General features: G+C 45.2%; 1 protein-coding gene across 1 annotated transcript; it reads right to left on the bottom strand.

Annotated features, from left to right (window-relative positions):
* Positions 1–1186: 1186 nt before the first annotated feature.
* Positions 1187–14504, bottom strand: LOC136020083 (S-adenosyl-L-methionine-dependent tRNA 4-demethylwyosine synthase TYW1-like). Its single transcript, XM_065690810.1, is given in 9 exon segments — positions 1187–1192; positions 1427–1482; positions 3415–3529; positions 4307–4429; positions 5353–5634; positions 6803–6909; positions 6912–6981; positions 7771–7872; positions 14391–14504. Coding segments are annotated over 9 exon segments (975 nt in total).
* Between the last annotated feature and the right edge of the window lie 1630 nt (positions 14505–16134).

Raw genomic sequence — 16134 nt, 5'->3', positions numbered from 1 at the left:
GTGTCCCTGTGACAAATCCAGATTTTAATGCTAGAACTAATTGCCAAGCAGTTAAAGGATATTTATCAAAGCTTGTTTTAAAATGTAGGCTCACACTGAATTCTGAGCCACAGCAGCAGAGGTCAAGCCCAGTGAAGCCCAGTCCAGCCAAATGAGCTGTTGCAGATGAAAGCAGTGTTTCTATAGGAATCCTTCACACATTAAAAGTTCCAGGAAGTTTTTGGAGAGCTCTAAACCTCTACATCAGTTAAGTTGATTTTAAATCTGACGGTTAAGTACCCCAGCCTCATGCAGGTAGCTTAAAATACAGCTAACAATTCTTGGAGACTCCAAGAAGTTTCTGCCTGCAACTCAAAGTAGTAGACAACCCTTTTTCTGTAAGCCTTATACCTTAAGCACCTTATATATTAACACTCACTGCCTCATGTCAAATAGAACTTCACCAGAAGTTTCGTCATCCAGTGTCAGCAAGGTTTGATCTTCCACAGCCCTCACATGCTCACAAAGGGGGTGATGGACACTCCCAGTGCTGGTGAAGAGTTTCCCATTCAAAGGCTTTTCAGGCAAGAGAGCCAAAGGGGATCAGGAAACATCCCCCGTGGCAAATGCACAAAGGAAACAAACGTCTTGACCATATATTGTTTCCTGTAAACCCCATCTCATTCTTGCTCTCTCTCACTCACAGACACACCCCCCCCTTTTTTATTTACATTGCAAATGTGACTCTCAGCATCACTAAACTTTTTGTTTGGGAAACCAAGAACATTAATCTCAAAACTGTGTAAAGAGAATATGCCCATTTGATTACTTCCCAGCCCATCAACAGAAAATTTGGGTATTATCATCACTATTACTCATGCCTGCAGTTTAGAAATACAAAGGTTAATAAAGCCATTTCATTCCCTGGGAACAAGTCTAGATTGATCTGTCGTTCCAGTCCATCAGTCTCCCAGCTGTGGGAGATAATCCACCTGAAGAAATGGTATCCCTGTGATTAACAGCAGTCCTGCAGGCCAAAGACACACCAATTAGATTTCATATTTGATCTGATAAATACATTTCAGGGGAGTAACTTTGGAGGACAGGGAAAACGTGCCACAACTGTAGAAGTCCACTTAGTTACTAAATTCACTAAGAACCACCACTGCCTTCTCCTGGTGCATAAAAGCCATTTGGAGAACAGGTTCTAGGCCTAGAAATAAGCAGCTGGAAGGGGGGTAAATGCAGAGAAAGCCCAGACCTTCACCCACCTACTCCTGCATCATCCATCTCTCCCTGGCACCACAGCCTTGGGTCACCAGGCATCCAACAGAAGCAGCCCCAGACCTCTCCAGACCTATTTCAGGCCACAGTCCTATTACCCACTGGTGAACTTCCACCCCCAGCTATTCCCCCTAATGAAACCACAGGCATTATCTGCACTCACATCAAAGTCTGGGTCCAGCTCAGGACCCTGACCAGCATCATCTGCAACTATATCCCCTGCAGCAGGTTCCAAAAGTTGAATTAGTCGGCAAACAAAGGGCTGGCTTTTAGCAGCTCTGAAGCAGTCCCCACCACACAGTACATGTGTGATTTGGTAAACCGAGGGTGGGATTTACTTTTGTATCAGCCACCATTTTATATATTTGAACGATTTCCTGTTCCACCCAACCTCCTGCCAATTTTTGTGCTCGCTCAGTGTGCAAAAGGCACCAGCACCTTCAACTGTGCACCTACACCTTCAGAAGCTCTTTGAAACTCCACCTCTTTCCCGAGACAGAGTAGCTCCCTGAGAGTAGTTCCTAAGTAGAACAGCGATGACTGACAGGAAAAGAGATTCTGGCATTCACCTTGAACTACTGAAGTCATCTGCCTGACCCAAATGACTGCAAGAACCCAGCATCTGTCTCAAGCCCTTTGATGATAGCTGTGAAGTGCAGTGAAGCATAAGGAAAAAAGCAGTAGAACAGAATTCAGCCTTGACTTCCATCAGGTCAGGCAACAGGAGATGCAAAATTAAATTAAGATCACCTGCAGAGATGTGAGGAAACATTTATTAGATAAAACTCCAGAGCTTCACTCTGACAGCCCATAAAAAGCAGAACAACAAAGAATTCTGACCATCTGTGACTGTACATCTCCCTTATCCACTAGTGATTATCACTAGAGGCACTACTTGCCTGCAGAAGAGATCAAAGCTGGACCCTAAGCTGCTGCAAATTAACCATATTGCACAGGCAGAACACCTACCACAAAATCTGTGCTCAAAACTGTTTAGGAACATTTCAAACCCAAGTAACTTTGTGTATGAAGAAGCACCTGATAGAACCCTGAAGTGCACCAGTTCTCTTTAAACTTGTTAGCTTGTGTGTGGGTAGTTCAGCTACAAAAACCCAAAGCATTGCCTGTGCTGGGCGGAATTACTGCAAGACAACAGGTGATGTCAGTGTAAAACAAGCGTCAGACTCATTTTAAATAGTTCAGCATTCTGCAAGAGGAAAAACAGCTCAAGGGACTAGGCAGCTCACACGGAAAAGAAAACTTCTTGTTGCACAAACTCAGAGCCACTAAAGTGAGGATGTGACTTAAACTGAGATTTAAACAACTAAACCTCCTTGCCTGGGAGCAGGAGAGGCTGATCATGATAAATTACTTTCGTAAATGCAGATCATCCTGCTCTTTCATACCAAGTCTTCAGCATTTATTTTAATTAGGGTAAATAACTGCCCCTATGGGACTGTTCTACAGTTCGAGTGTTTGCATAAACCTGCTGCGGGTCAACGGGCACATTCCCTGGGAGACTCAACACCCAGACACAGTCATTACTCCTCCAGCTAATGAAGGACAGCCAGCAGCTCGGGCTCCTCAGGATATATGTACAGACCTATCTCTTGCCATTACCCCACTCAAGAGAGCTGAGGACTTACATGAAGTCACCGCTGGAAGCCCTTTCACCTCTACCTGCTCTGCTTACAGAAGCATGAAACCAGCAATGTAGATTACAGCTAGACTCATCAGCCATGCAGAACAGGAACAGAAAGGCCAGGAACGAGAACTATTTCATTTAAAGCTTCTCAGGATTTCACATTTGCAGAGGCAAGAGGGCAGCGTCACGGCAGAACAACCGCTTGTCATCAGATCAGAAACCACAGCTCATCGCTGCAGATGAGTGTCTTTGTGTGGCAGCACTTCTCACTGACCGCTGGTGGCGAGTACACACAGGCAGGAGAAGAGAAAGGACCACAGCACAGCCACACAGGGAGAAATTGAGCCCTTCTCCCTCCAATCGGTTCATCCTCTCGTTCAAGCTGTAGTGCACCAGATCCATACAAGCTCAGGGGCAGGAGCTCTCACACAGCAGCCTGCCTTGCCCCACGTCACTGGAGCTACTCTCCTCACAGAGCTTATTACAAGCAGTGGGCAGGATTTTACCTCCTTTCCCCTCCCTAAGGTCAGGAACAGAGATCTCGTACTCTCTTCCAGAGCACGCAGCCTCCTGTGATCCAAGGCCTGGAGTTTCAGGAAAAAGTTGTGAGAAGTCCACAGTCTAGAGCCATGCAAGAGAGGGAAGGTGCAGTTACAGACAGAGGTAGGTTTGTTGAGGAAGGGGTGGAGAGCAGCTCAAGGATGCACAGAGAAAGACCCCACCACAGAAAGATTGCTAAGGGGGAAATAGTCAGCAGCTGGCAACATAGTCATCCCAGGTCCCTCCTGGGCACACCCTTCCCCTCCCAACTGCCTGCTGCTCAGCCACCAAAAAGTGTGGGGAACACAGGAAGGTTTAGCCTCGTACCTATGTGTATTCTCACTCCTTTCTCTGTGCTAAACAGATAAAGTTGTCTGATGTATTCTGTTGGCAGACTGCACACAGAAAATGAAACATGAACAGACCCACACAGGAAGGGAGACAGCAACACCCTGGCATAACAAAGGATTATGGTTGTCTTTGCCAGGCTCAGCACAGGTCACATCAAGCTCCCACGGGCAGATCCAGTAACAAGATTGCTGTTTAGACACTGGACTGTGAATCACAGCAACAGAGATGGATATTCAGGTCTGAACAGTGGAAGTCATTTTCTCTCCGACTCACAACAAAAGGTTACCACTGCAGTATTTGCTCAGTGAACAAGTCCCAGTTAGCAAGGAAGTATATCCAACACACATACAAGTATAGTCTTGCCTGGGGACAGGTTCTCCAATAGCTCCTATTTTACTCTCCCTTTAACTAGATCCAACCAATTCAAATCCAGCAAGTGTATTTTAATCTATTCAGCTGATCACTGACAAAGACCTGATAGTTCCACACTCACTGTAACAGTGGTACCTTTGCTTCCTTCATGTGCCTCGTGATATTGCCAAGATCTTCAACATCAAGGACACAATTTGCCCCTCCAGCTTCCTCAGCATCAGCCTCCTCCTCACTACTGCTTTCAAACAACTCCTCTGCCTGTGTAAGAGATCGGAGAAAAACCCAAGTGAGAAACGTATCTGAATGTTAAACATTAGATCTTCATCTATGCTAACCAGTGAAATCAGTTCTCACACTCAGCAAAGATACTGAAAAACAAGGAGCAGCCTACCAATAACCTGTATAATGTGTACCAGATGCATTTAAACCTGGAGCTTTCTTCGGTGTGCATTTAAAAGTCCAGTAGCACAGACTGCCCGAATCTCAGCCCAGCTTTCTTGCCTCTAGATGACTTCCTCTCCCTCATGCGCCCACGACACGACATGTTGATTTCACGACAGGCAACCAGAGAAGTCAGACTCCCGCTGTGTACTGTGATCATCTGGAAGCCTAAAGCCCTTCAATTCTTCCAAGTGCCCCTTGGTGTCTGATGAGCAGGGAGTAAGAGATCTGCTTTCCAAGTCAAACCCTTCACAGAGCAGAAACATCATCTCCCTTTCTGTACACAGGCAAGGTACAGCAGAAGAGCACTTGCGGAACAGCGTGTTTATTCCTCTTGTTCCTGCAGCACCCTCAAAACCACTCAAACAGAAGAGACCTGAGAATTAAACATGAAGTGAACTTGGCCATGAGACAAAGCAAAGGCTCTGAAGAGAACACAGACTGGCTCTCTGGAGCATGTATCACAACGCATACCTCCCCCTCCTCAAGAGGAAGGCTCCCTCATCATACACATGCCATCTAGCCTAGGTCCATCAGCCATCGCTAATTCTTTGGTCCTTTTTGGGTGGCTCATTCTACTTGCTATCTGCCATGGGATCGCTTTCCTCTTCCCCCTCTGCTCCAGAAAAAAGAAGTATCAAGCTCCCAACGGCACCCCTCTGGGCTGCAGAAGAGAGAAGTCAAACAGTGCTACAAGGGGCACTAAACAAAAAATAAGGTCCCACAGATTTGGGCTTTACCTTAATATTCTCATATTCCGATGCCCCATGTTCATGATCTGAACTCTCCTTTCTCTGCTTCCCTGGAGATTCGCACTTCCCTTTCTTGCACTTCCCAATGCAGGGCTTCTTTTCTCCTCCGCAGAGGGCCTGAAACTGACTGAGGAACTTGGCTTTCCAGGCTTCAAAGTCGGCCTCAATGGTGCCATGCTTGCTCTGGGCCACCTTACAGTCCCTGTCACCACGAGTCATGATCCGGCTGGTGCTCAGCATCCACAGCCACCTGTCAATATTTCTTCCAACCTGGGATAAGATTGAAGTTAAAGGGAAATTAAATGAAGCCCAAGTTAAACAAAGATGGCAACTAAGAATGCAAGGACCAAGCCTGGAAAGAGGGCTGCAGAGGACTGCAGGACAGGCACTTCTGCGCTCTCCCTCGCCTGCTGGCTCAGAGCACACACAGTCTGAACACCACCACACCTGAATTAGACATTATAAAAAAATGCTTCCCTGTGAGGGTGCTGAGGCGCTGGCACAGGGTGCCCAGAAAAGCTGTGGCTGCCCCATCCCTGGCAGTGCTCAAGGCCAGGCTGGACACAGGGGCTTGGAGCAAACTGCTCTAGAAGAAGTTGTGCCTGCCCGAGGCAGGGTGTTGGAACTGGAAGAGCTTTAAGGTCCCTTCCAACCCAAAGCATTCTATGATTTGAAAACACCTCTGCTATCAAACCCATAATAGCTGAGCTCTGGAAACAAGCTCATTTATGCTATGCTTGGTCAAAATGGCCACATGCCTAACACATTTCCTGTGGCACCACTTAAACATAACAACCAGGTGACAAGTCATTCCAACCCTAACTATTCTATGATTCTATGATTTTTCTGACCAAAACTCATTACAAAGCTCAGATATTGCCGTATGCCCACTTCTATGGGCAACCTGTGCCAGTGTCTCACCACACTCACAGGGAAGAATTTTTTCCTTAACGGCCATTCTCAGTCTCCTGTTTGTCAGGTTAAAGCCATTCCCCCTTGTCCTATCGCTACAGCCCTTATCCAAAGCCCCTCTCCACGTTTCTCATCAGACCCATAAGGTACTGGGAGCTGGTCTAACGTCTCTGCCGAGCCTTCTCTTCTCCAGGCTGAAGCAGACCAGCTCTCCCAGCCTGGCTCCAGAGCAGAGCTGCTCCAGCCCAGGCAGCATCTCTGTGGCTCGATCCAACAGCTCCACATCCCACGTGTTGTTGCCCCAAAACTTGAAGCAACAGAGTGGGTGGTCTCACCAAAACAGAGTAGAGGAAGAGACCCGCCTCCCTCAACCTGCTGGCCACGCTCTTTTGGATGCAGCCCAGGATGCCATTGGCTTTCTGGGCCAATTCTCACGCAAACTACCAGTAACAGGCAGGTATGTAGCATTTAAGATAGCTCAGCCTTCCAGAGGAGCAGAAATCAAAGAAAGGTGCACAGGAGATACTGTGTTGTGTATGTTGATCATTCCAGAGTTTCCCAAGCCAAACACAGCATATCTCAGGCCCTTCAGATAGGCTTTCCCAAAGCGAAACTCATTCGCAGCCTCTTCTCTGTTGCACTCTCGGTTGGCTGCCCATCTGTGTATGTAGCCACCAAGAACACACAGATGTTCCTGCTGGTTGTCTAAGAAATGAAACAGAACACAAGAGAAAAGATAACTCCATTTTAATGAACACTTCAGGAAGAGAGTTGGAACATGCAGGCACCTGAAAGAAGTCAAAAGATGAGATTTTTGCTGACTGGCTGAATAGTTTTTGGTGTGGGATGCTGCAGGTGATAATCCCAACAGTGATGGATGGCCATCCTCCCTGTAAAGCCATTTTAAATTAATCAAAAGAGAACAAGCTCTCTTTCCCTTGTTTAATGGAGTGGTAAAACAGAATGGGACACCTGCCTTCCCCACCCCAAATCAACACCTTCCAGAACAGACTCTTGGCAGCAATAACGTCTCCCATAGATTAAAAAAGCAACTATCAATATTGACAGAAGAAAAACCCATCAAGGATTCCCCAGCAGAAATACTGCTCACAAGAAATTTTTAAGTCTAAAAGTTGCAGAAGGATCACCACCTACTTACTCCAGTTTTGAACCCTTCCCAGGTGGACACTGTCATAGACAGTACAGGGGCCCTTGTGCAGATACTGTCCATTACTCACAGCTGAGTTACAGAACTGGCTTCTACAAAGCCACACTCAGCATCATATGTCTTACACGAGCCTTTCCTCAGCACGTTCAGCATTTAGCTATTTGTTGCCAAGGACTGATGGACTGCACTTGCTTCCATGGAAGGAAAGCAAATTTCAACACAAAGCTTTGGGGATTTCCAGGAGAACTGTAGAGAAATACAAGACAACAGCCTTCACAACACCCGGAAAAGCTTGGATTTATTATTCCCATTTACAACATACCTACCTCCCCTAATAAACAATCGTCTGGATCATAGTCTCTCATGCTAATGACTTCCAATGGCACATTAAGGGAAATAACCGCCTCAGCAAGAGCTCTGGCAAATCTCTGAAAAAAGAAACATAGGAAGTGACCAAGTGCTACAACCCAGGTACCTGAAAGGTCAAACAAGCCCTGCTGTGCCCAGAGACAAGACTTTGTCAGGGACTGTAGTGACAGGACAAGGGGTAACGGGCTCAAACTTAAACAGGGGAAGTTTAGATTGGATATAAGGAGGAAATTCTTTCCTGTGAGGGTGGTGAGACACTGGAATGGGTTGCCCAGGGAGGTTGTGAGTGCTCCATCCCTGGCGGTGTTCAAGGCCAGGTCGGATGAAGCCTTGTGTGGGATGGTTTAGTGTGAGGTGTCCCTGCCAATGGCAGTGGGGTTGGAACTCGATGATCTTGAGGTCCTTTCCAACCCTAACTATTCTATGATTCTATGATTCTATGATTATTAGATGTGACTTCACGTATTTAGCACAAGTTGTATCCCACCAGTTGATAAATTCTAATTATAAAATGTACCACAAATTATCACCTATACCCATCGGGATGGACCTTACATTAAGGCAACTGATAAAACATCAAAACCTAATTAACATTTTAAAAGGAGTCCAGGAAAATGAAAATAAAACTTTGATTACCGTTCATCATGACACGGAAGAAGTAAGCATAATCTTGCTAAGGATAAGACAAGATGCAAGTCACTACTGGTGGGACGTTCTTTTTGGATGGTCACCCACTGCAACTGGCATTCTAAATACATTATATCACCCCATTGTTGTTCTTCTAGTATTAGTATTAGCTTTGTGTTGTCTATTGGATTATTTGTTTGGAATTGGAGGATGTTACAGCGCATAATGATTTTGACCTCTATCAAACGTATGGTAAAGCACTGAAGATACCTTTCGCAGGAGTTGGTCAAAAGAAGAACTTGTATGATAAGTAAAAGAATTTACTAATTTTAAAGAAAAGGGGAGACTGATGCGAAGAATTAACCAATGTACAGGGGGGGTTAGGGTTAAGCCGCTTGCTTAACAATATTATTGCTTGCTCATACTCAACAAGCCTTTTTCATGCTCATTATGTTATGCTAGAACAGGATGGGAGACAAGGCTACAGATAAGAGTAAGGAACAGTAAGCTGGCTCCTGCTTTCTGGGCCCTGAAACCGGCTAAAACCAGCTTTGTGGTTTGGACAATGACCAAGTCACCAGGGAACATGCACAACTATTAGAGGTAAAAAGTTTAAGCCGAGGAAGACTTATTTACTTCATCTTGAGACCCTTGCCCACGACCACCAGGAGTTACTGCGCAGGCGTAAAGGACATTTTAGCTCATTATAATACGAAGCAGGGATAGGACATGAATATGTATAGGCGTGTTGTGTAACATAATGAATATGTGTAATTTTAGAGAATAAATAAGGGGAGAAATGAGGTTGCGGCGGGCATGCCTTTGGAGGAATGATCCCCCATGTGCCTCAGCACTGAATAAAGCATACTTACTTTGCAACTTTAATGAGTTGTAGAGTCTATCCACGTATCAACAGCGCTGGTAACACCAGTGTTCTTAGTTACTGCTCAAATGCTTAGTCTGACCAAGGACTTTGTGAGTCTCATGCTCTGCCAGGTAGGAGTGGAAGCTGAGAGGAAACAGGGACAGGACACCTGACCCAAACTAGCCAAAGAGGTATTCCATAACCCAGCACGTCATGCCCAGGATGTAAACTGCAGTTAACCAGAAGGGATAGTTCACTGCTCGGTAAGGCGGGGTATCAGCAGGTGGTATTGTTTTCTCTTCCGTTGTTATTTCCCTTAGCATTATTATTATTGGTGGTAGCAGTAGTGGTTTGTGTTATACCTTAGTTACTGGACTGTTCTTATCTCAGCCTGTGTGTCCTGGGTTCACCAGTAACCATTTTTCTCCTTAGTAGCTGGTGCAAGCTCTGTGTTTTGATCCAGCCTGGGAACAGAGCTGATAACACTGGCTGGTTTTAATTGTTGCTAAGTAATGTTTATTCTGGCTAAGGTCTTTGTGAGTCTCATGCTCTGCCAGGGACGAGGGAAGGCTGAGAGGAAGCAGAGATAGGACACCTGACCCAAGCTAGTCAAAGAGGTATTTCGTACCACAGCACGACATGCCCAGGGAGGTAACTGGGAGTTACCCGGAAGGGCACGGGCTCTCTTCGGGGGGGTCGAACTCGTTCGGCGGTGGTATTGTATTCTCTTCTCTTATTATTTTCTCTTATCAATATTATCATTAGTGGCAGCAGTAGTAATTTATGTTATACCTTAGTTACTGGGCTGTTCTTACCTCAACCCGTGGGAGTTACATTCTCTCAATTCTCCTCCCCATCCCTCCAGGGGGGCTGGTGGGGGGTGGGGGCTGGGTTTAGAAAGAAAGAGGGAGAAAAAAAATGGGGGAGTGAGTGAGCTGTGTGGATCAGTTTAAACCACAACACCGTGGGAGTTACATTCTTTTGATTCTCCTCCCCATCCTTCCGGGAGCGTGGGAGGGAAGAAAGGGAGGGGGGGAGTGAGCGAGTGGGACTCTATGGCTGATGGAGTTTAAACCACAAGGTACTCTCAGGCTCAGACTCTGTGACTGAGACTGTGGGGCTGAGGTTGTGGGACTGAGGTTCTGTGGCTCTGACAGTGGCGGAGACCCTGGGCCTCAGACTTTGGAGCTGATACTCTCAGGGACAGACTCTGTAACTGAGACTGTGGGGCTGAGACTGGGGCTAATACTGTGGGGCTAAGACTCTGGGGCTGAGACTGGTGCTCAGAGTTTGGAGCTGATACTCTGGGTGAGACACTCAGACACAGACTGTGGCGGAGATTGTGGACCTGAGACTCTGTGGCTGAGACTCTGGGACTGAGACTGGGGCTGAGACTCTGGTGCTCAGGTTTTGGATCTTATTCTCTGGATGAGACTCTCAGACGCAGACCGTGAGGCTGAGACTTTGGGGCTGAGAATGGGGCTGAGACTATGGTGCTCAGGTTTTGGACCTGATTCTCTGGATGAGACTCAGACATAGACTGTGGGGCTGGGACTCTGGGGCTGAGACTCTGGGGCTGAGACTCTGGGACTGAGACTCTGGGGCTCAGACTGATGCTCAAATTTTGGAGTTGCTACTCTGGCTGAGGGTCTCAGACACAGACTCTATAGCTGAGACTCTATGGCTGAGATTCTGGGGCTGCGACTCTGTGGCTGAGACTCTGTGGCTGAGACTGGGCCTCAGACACTGGAGCTGATAGTCTGAGACTGTGACTGAGACTGTTGGGCTGAGACTGTGGGGCTAAGAGTGTGGGGCTGTGACTACGGTTGAGACTGGGGCTGAGACTGTATGTCTGAGATCCTGGGGCTGAGACTTTGAGACTCAGACTCTGTGGCTTAGACTCTGTGGCTTAGACTCTGTGACTGAGACTGTAATTTATACTCTGGGGCTGAGATTCTGTGTCTGACACAAGGGCTGAGACTCTGAGACTCAGTCTGTGTGGCTAATACTATGGCTGAGGCTGTGGCTGAAACTCTGTGGCTGAGACTGTGGCTGAAAGTCTGTGGCTCGGACTTTGGAGCTGAGAGTGTGACCAAGACTATGGGATTCTGACATTGGGGCTGACACTGTAGCTGAGACTCTGTGGCTCAGGCTCTGTGGCTTATACTCCAGGGTTCATACTCTGAGCAGAGACAGGGGCTGAGACTCTGGGGCTGAGACTGTGGGGCTGGGACTCTGGGGCTGATACTCTGTGACTGGGAATTTAAGGTGGAAAAGCAAGGAGCAAGGGCAATGCTGGTGGCATCGTTGCGGACGTCACCCGCCCATACGTGTTAACACGTACCAGTTGCCCTTATTGGCAGAGATGTACTTAGTCAAATGAGTGCCAAAATTATTACACAACCTTTTTAGGAGCGGCCATTGATTCAGGGCAGCCAGTGTTAAAAATTTTGTGGAAAAGTGATAAACTAATTTGGATCAATCAGTGGCCGCTAAAACAAGATCGGCTGCAGCCAATTCAAGAATTAGTTCAGGAACAATTGGATGCAGGCCATATAGTACCCTCTACCAGTCCATGGAATATGCCCATTTTCACCATTCCTAAGAAAAGTGGAAAAGGGCGACTATTGCATGATTTGCGAGCTATCAATGAAGCTATGAATGATATGAGAACCCTTCAACCTGGGTTAACCTCCCCTGTAATGTTGCCAGAGCAATGGGACCTATTAATAATTGATTTGAAGGATTGCTTTTTCACGATTCCCTTGCATCCAACAGATGCAGAAAGTTTTGCCTTCACAGTTCCCTCTGTAAACAAAGCAGAGCCGGCAAAAAGATACCACTGGGTGGTCTTACCACAAGGCATGAAATATTCACTGACAATGTGTCAGATATTTGTCGCCTGGGCACTAGAACCATTGAGAAAACCTTATGAGAACTTGTTAATTTATCACTCTATGTGCGATATCCTAATAGCTGGACATCAGATGGATAAGAAAAAAATTCTGACAGAACTAAGCAACATACTGGAATCTAGAGGACTACAAATTGCCCCAGAAAAAATTCAAACAGACTCCCCATGGCGCTACCTGGGTTGGATTATTACAGGTAGCACTGTCAAACCACAAAAATTGACTTTAACAATGAAAATTCACAACCTTAATGACGTACAGAAACTAGTTGGGGATATTGAATGGGTGAGAACCATCTGTGGAATCACTAATGATGATTTAACCCCTTTGATCCAGCTCTTAGGAACATCCACCCAGGCAGATAACACGCGTCACTTAGGAAAAGAACAAGAAATCGGCCTCTGTAAAATAATTCAAAAGATCACAGATAATCATGCTAGTCGAGTAATTTCACACCACCCACTCATGCTTATGATTACCAATTCAGGACAACAGCAAAGGCATCCTTTTGCATTAATCATACAATGGATAACAGATCATCAAAATCCATTAAAAATTTTGGAATGGGTATTTTTGTCCATTCGACCCAGGAAAACTATTACAACCAGAGTGGAATTATTCTCTCAATTAATTATTAAAGGCCGTAACAGAATTGTAGAGCTTTCTGGAAATGAACCAAGCACAATTTTTATACCAGTTGTACAAGAACACTTGGAATGGTTGATGCAGGTCTCATTAGAACTGCAAACAGCTCTAGCAGGATTTCCTGGCATAATTTCCAACAAATATCTGGCACACAAGTTAGTCACTATCTTTCACAATCAGCAGATTGAATCTAGACCTTATAACTCTGAAACTCCTGTTAAAGGACCTACAGTCTTTACGGATGCAGGGAAAAAATCAAAAAAGGCTGCCATAACTTGGCAACAGTCTAATGTTTGGCATGAAAAAATTCTAGAAGGATCGAGGGATGATTCGTTACAAACCCTTGAGCTGACTGTGGTGCTATGGGCCCTGCAAAACTGGTGTCAAACTCCACTTAATATAGTTTCAGACCCTCTATATGCCGTAGGTGTTGTTAAACGTATTGAACGATCAATGATAAAGGAAGTGTCTAACACTAAATTGTATACTTTATTAATCCACCTTTTACAAAGCCTAAATTCGCGGCAACAACCATATTTTATTACTCATATCCGCAGTCATCAAGGCATAGCGGGCTTGTCTATCGGTAACAACCATGCAGATCAACTTGTAACTCCTGCTTGGACAGGACCTCTGGTAAATAATTTTGAACAAGCTCGTCTTTCGCATGACTTTTTTTACCAGAGTGCTAAAGTCTTGGCACGCCAATTTTCTCTCACTCGAACTGATGCCGAAGGAATTGTAAACTCTTGTCCTGCATGTCAACAAACAGGCTTTGGCCTTTGTATTGGAGTAAATCCTCGAGGCATTTTACCACTACAACTTTGGCAAACGGATGTCACTCATGTTCCAGAATTTGGATTCCAAAAATACCTTCATGTCTCGGACAACACCTTTTCCATGGCAATTCGGGCTACCGCTCAAACTGGAGAAACTTCTCACCATGTCGTGAAACACCTTCATGCCTTTTTTGCCGTCTTAGGTGTACCCCTATCACTTAAAACAGACAATGCTCCAGCCTATACTTCTTCTAGGTTTCACCGCTTTTGCTCACTTTGGGGAGTGAAACATCTCACCGGACTCCCCAATTCACCTGCTGGACAAGCAATTGTTGAGCGGGCTCACCAACCCCTTAAAAACCTGTTACTTAAACAAAAAATGGGGGAGAGCAGTGTAGGACCTAGCGAACGCTTGGCAAAAGCATTATATGTGTTAAATTATTTATGCCTGGCCGGAGAAAGGGAAGAACCTCCCGTGGGAATTCGTGGTAGTGCCTTAAAATCAGGGTTAACAAAAAAGGAAAAGATTTTTGTTCAATGCAAAGATCTCAAAATGGGAGAATGGAAGGGGCCAGTTGAGGTTTGTATGACTGGTCGTGGCTATATGTGTTTGATTACAGGAGAAGGCCCTCGTTGGATTCCAGCGCTATGAGTAAAACCTTGGAAATCACCGATTGAGGGAACCTCAGAATAGCCTCAATTATAAGTTGGTGGATGATGGCTATGACTATAGGTCAAGCATTACATACCATAGAACCACAAGAGAACATGTGGATCAACTGGGCAAACCAAACGAACCAGTCATCCGTCTGTCTCTCCATGGCCACTCCTGGGGACCCTTTTCCTACTTGTTTAGTCGGCATCCCTTACCTGCGCCTGGCAGACTGGACCAATTGGATAAATAACAGGATGGTTTTAAATAGCTCTTTCATTAATCAGACATGTCATAGAATTTATGATTATACTGTTCCAGAAAACAAACCAGCTTGCTGTTTTGGGGAAGTGAATCAAACAGGGATGGCTGGAACAATGATCATTAACACCTTAAACGCCACAATGCCTTGGGACGCTCAGGAGTTAGATCTCTGGGGATCCTTAGCAGGCAATGGGTCATGTTTTTATTTTGGAGGATTGGCATCTACAGAGCTAAATTTTTATAAGAAATATATTTGGACACAATGGACCAATATGTTGAGTAATTATGACTATAAAAATTATAGAAAAAATGCATTTTGCAATGGAGCAATAGGTGCTGAGACCCTAGGTAGTAAACTTTCTATTTGGAATGATAATTCATCAAAACAATTTCCTAAAGGATTTTTTTTTTTTAATCTGTGGACATAGAGCTTGGCAAGGGGTACTAAAAAATGTTCATGGAGGGCCGTGTTATATAGGGAAGCTGATGATGTTTGTTCCCAGCAAGAGGGATATGCTATCATTTTATAAAAGTAAAACCGAGCAACGAAAAAGAAGATCAGTAGAACAACTAGGACCAAACTGTGATGATAATGTTAATATGTTAGGTGAAGTCAGAAGAGTTTTTATGTCCATTTTTATTTAGCTTGCTGGACTGCAAAGCAGATTAATATCACATCTAATGTCTTATCAGAATTATTAGAAGATTTAGGCAGTGTTAGGCATGCAGTTTTACAAAATCATGCAGCCATTGATTTTTTGCTTTTAGCAAAGGGCCATGGTTGTGAAGATTTTGAAGGAATGTGTTGTATGAATCTATCTGATCATTCTAGTTCAATTCATCAACATCCCAATTAAAAGATAACATGAAAAAATTAACAATCAATCATGGCTTGGGTGGTTGCCTCCGAAGTTTAGGTATTACTGGATGGTTTGCTAATGTGTTTAAATCAGGCATTATGATATTATTAAGCATTATAGTCTTTGTTATTATTAGTAGTATAGTATGGCATTGCTTAATGTCTGTAGTATCGCAAATGACTAAAGGGGTCTGGATCACTCAAAATAAAGAAGGGGGATTTGTTGAGAGCTTTTTAACAAACAATGGGCATGTTAGCGATCCAGGACTCTTGCCATTGGTTAGAGTTCGTAGTAAGGATTAACGGCCTAGTTCACAGGTTACTTCAGGGCAAAATTATGGCCACGTACGTGGAAGTTCTGCAGGAGGGAAACAATTCCTGGATGCTGAAGAAGGAACCAATCAGCTGTTTTTGCATTATGTGTAGAAACCAATCATTGTAAAGCTTAAGCGCGTGACCAAGAATGGAAGCTATAAAAGGCAGTGCTCTAAAGTGAATAAACATCAGATTCTGATTACATTATTCAGCGTGCTATCCGTTTATCTTCCGCAGACCCCGAGTGAGGAAATAGCTGGGCACATGAGGTCAAGGAGGGAAGCGAAGGCCATGCGAGGTTGTCGGGGAGGCAGAGAAATTGAGAGATCAGTGGTCTGCCAATGCGGGTGTTTGGTGTGGAGAGAGGGCCCCAGAGGCTCACACATGTCCCTGTTTATTGGCC

This window comes from Lathamus discolor, chromosome 10, assembly GCF_037157495.1.
Source record: "Lathamus discolor isolate bLatDis1 chromosome 10, bLatDis1.hap1, whole genome shotgun sequence".
NCBI classification, from domain to species: Eukaryota; Metazoa; Chordata; class Aves; order Psittaciformes; family Psittacidae; genus Lathamus; species Lathamus discolor.
The sequence above is the reverse complement of the archived record's forward strand: the minus strand, read 5'-3'. Positions and strand labels throughout refer to the sequence as shown.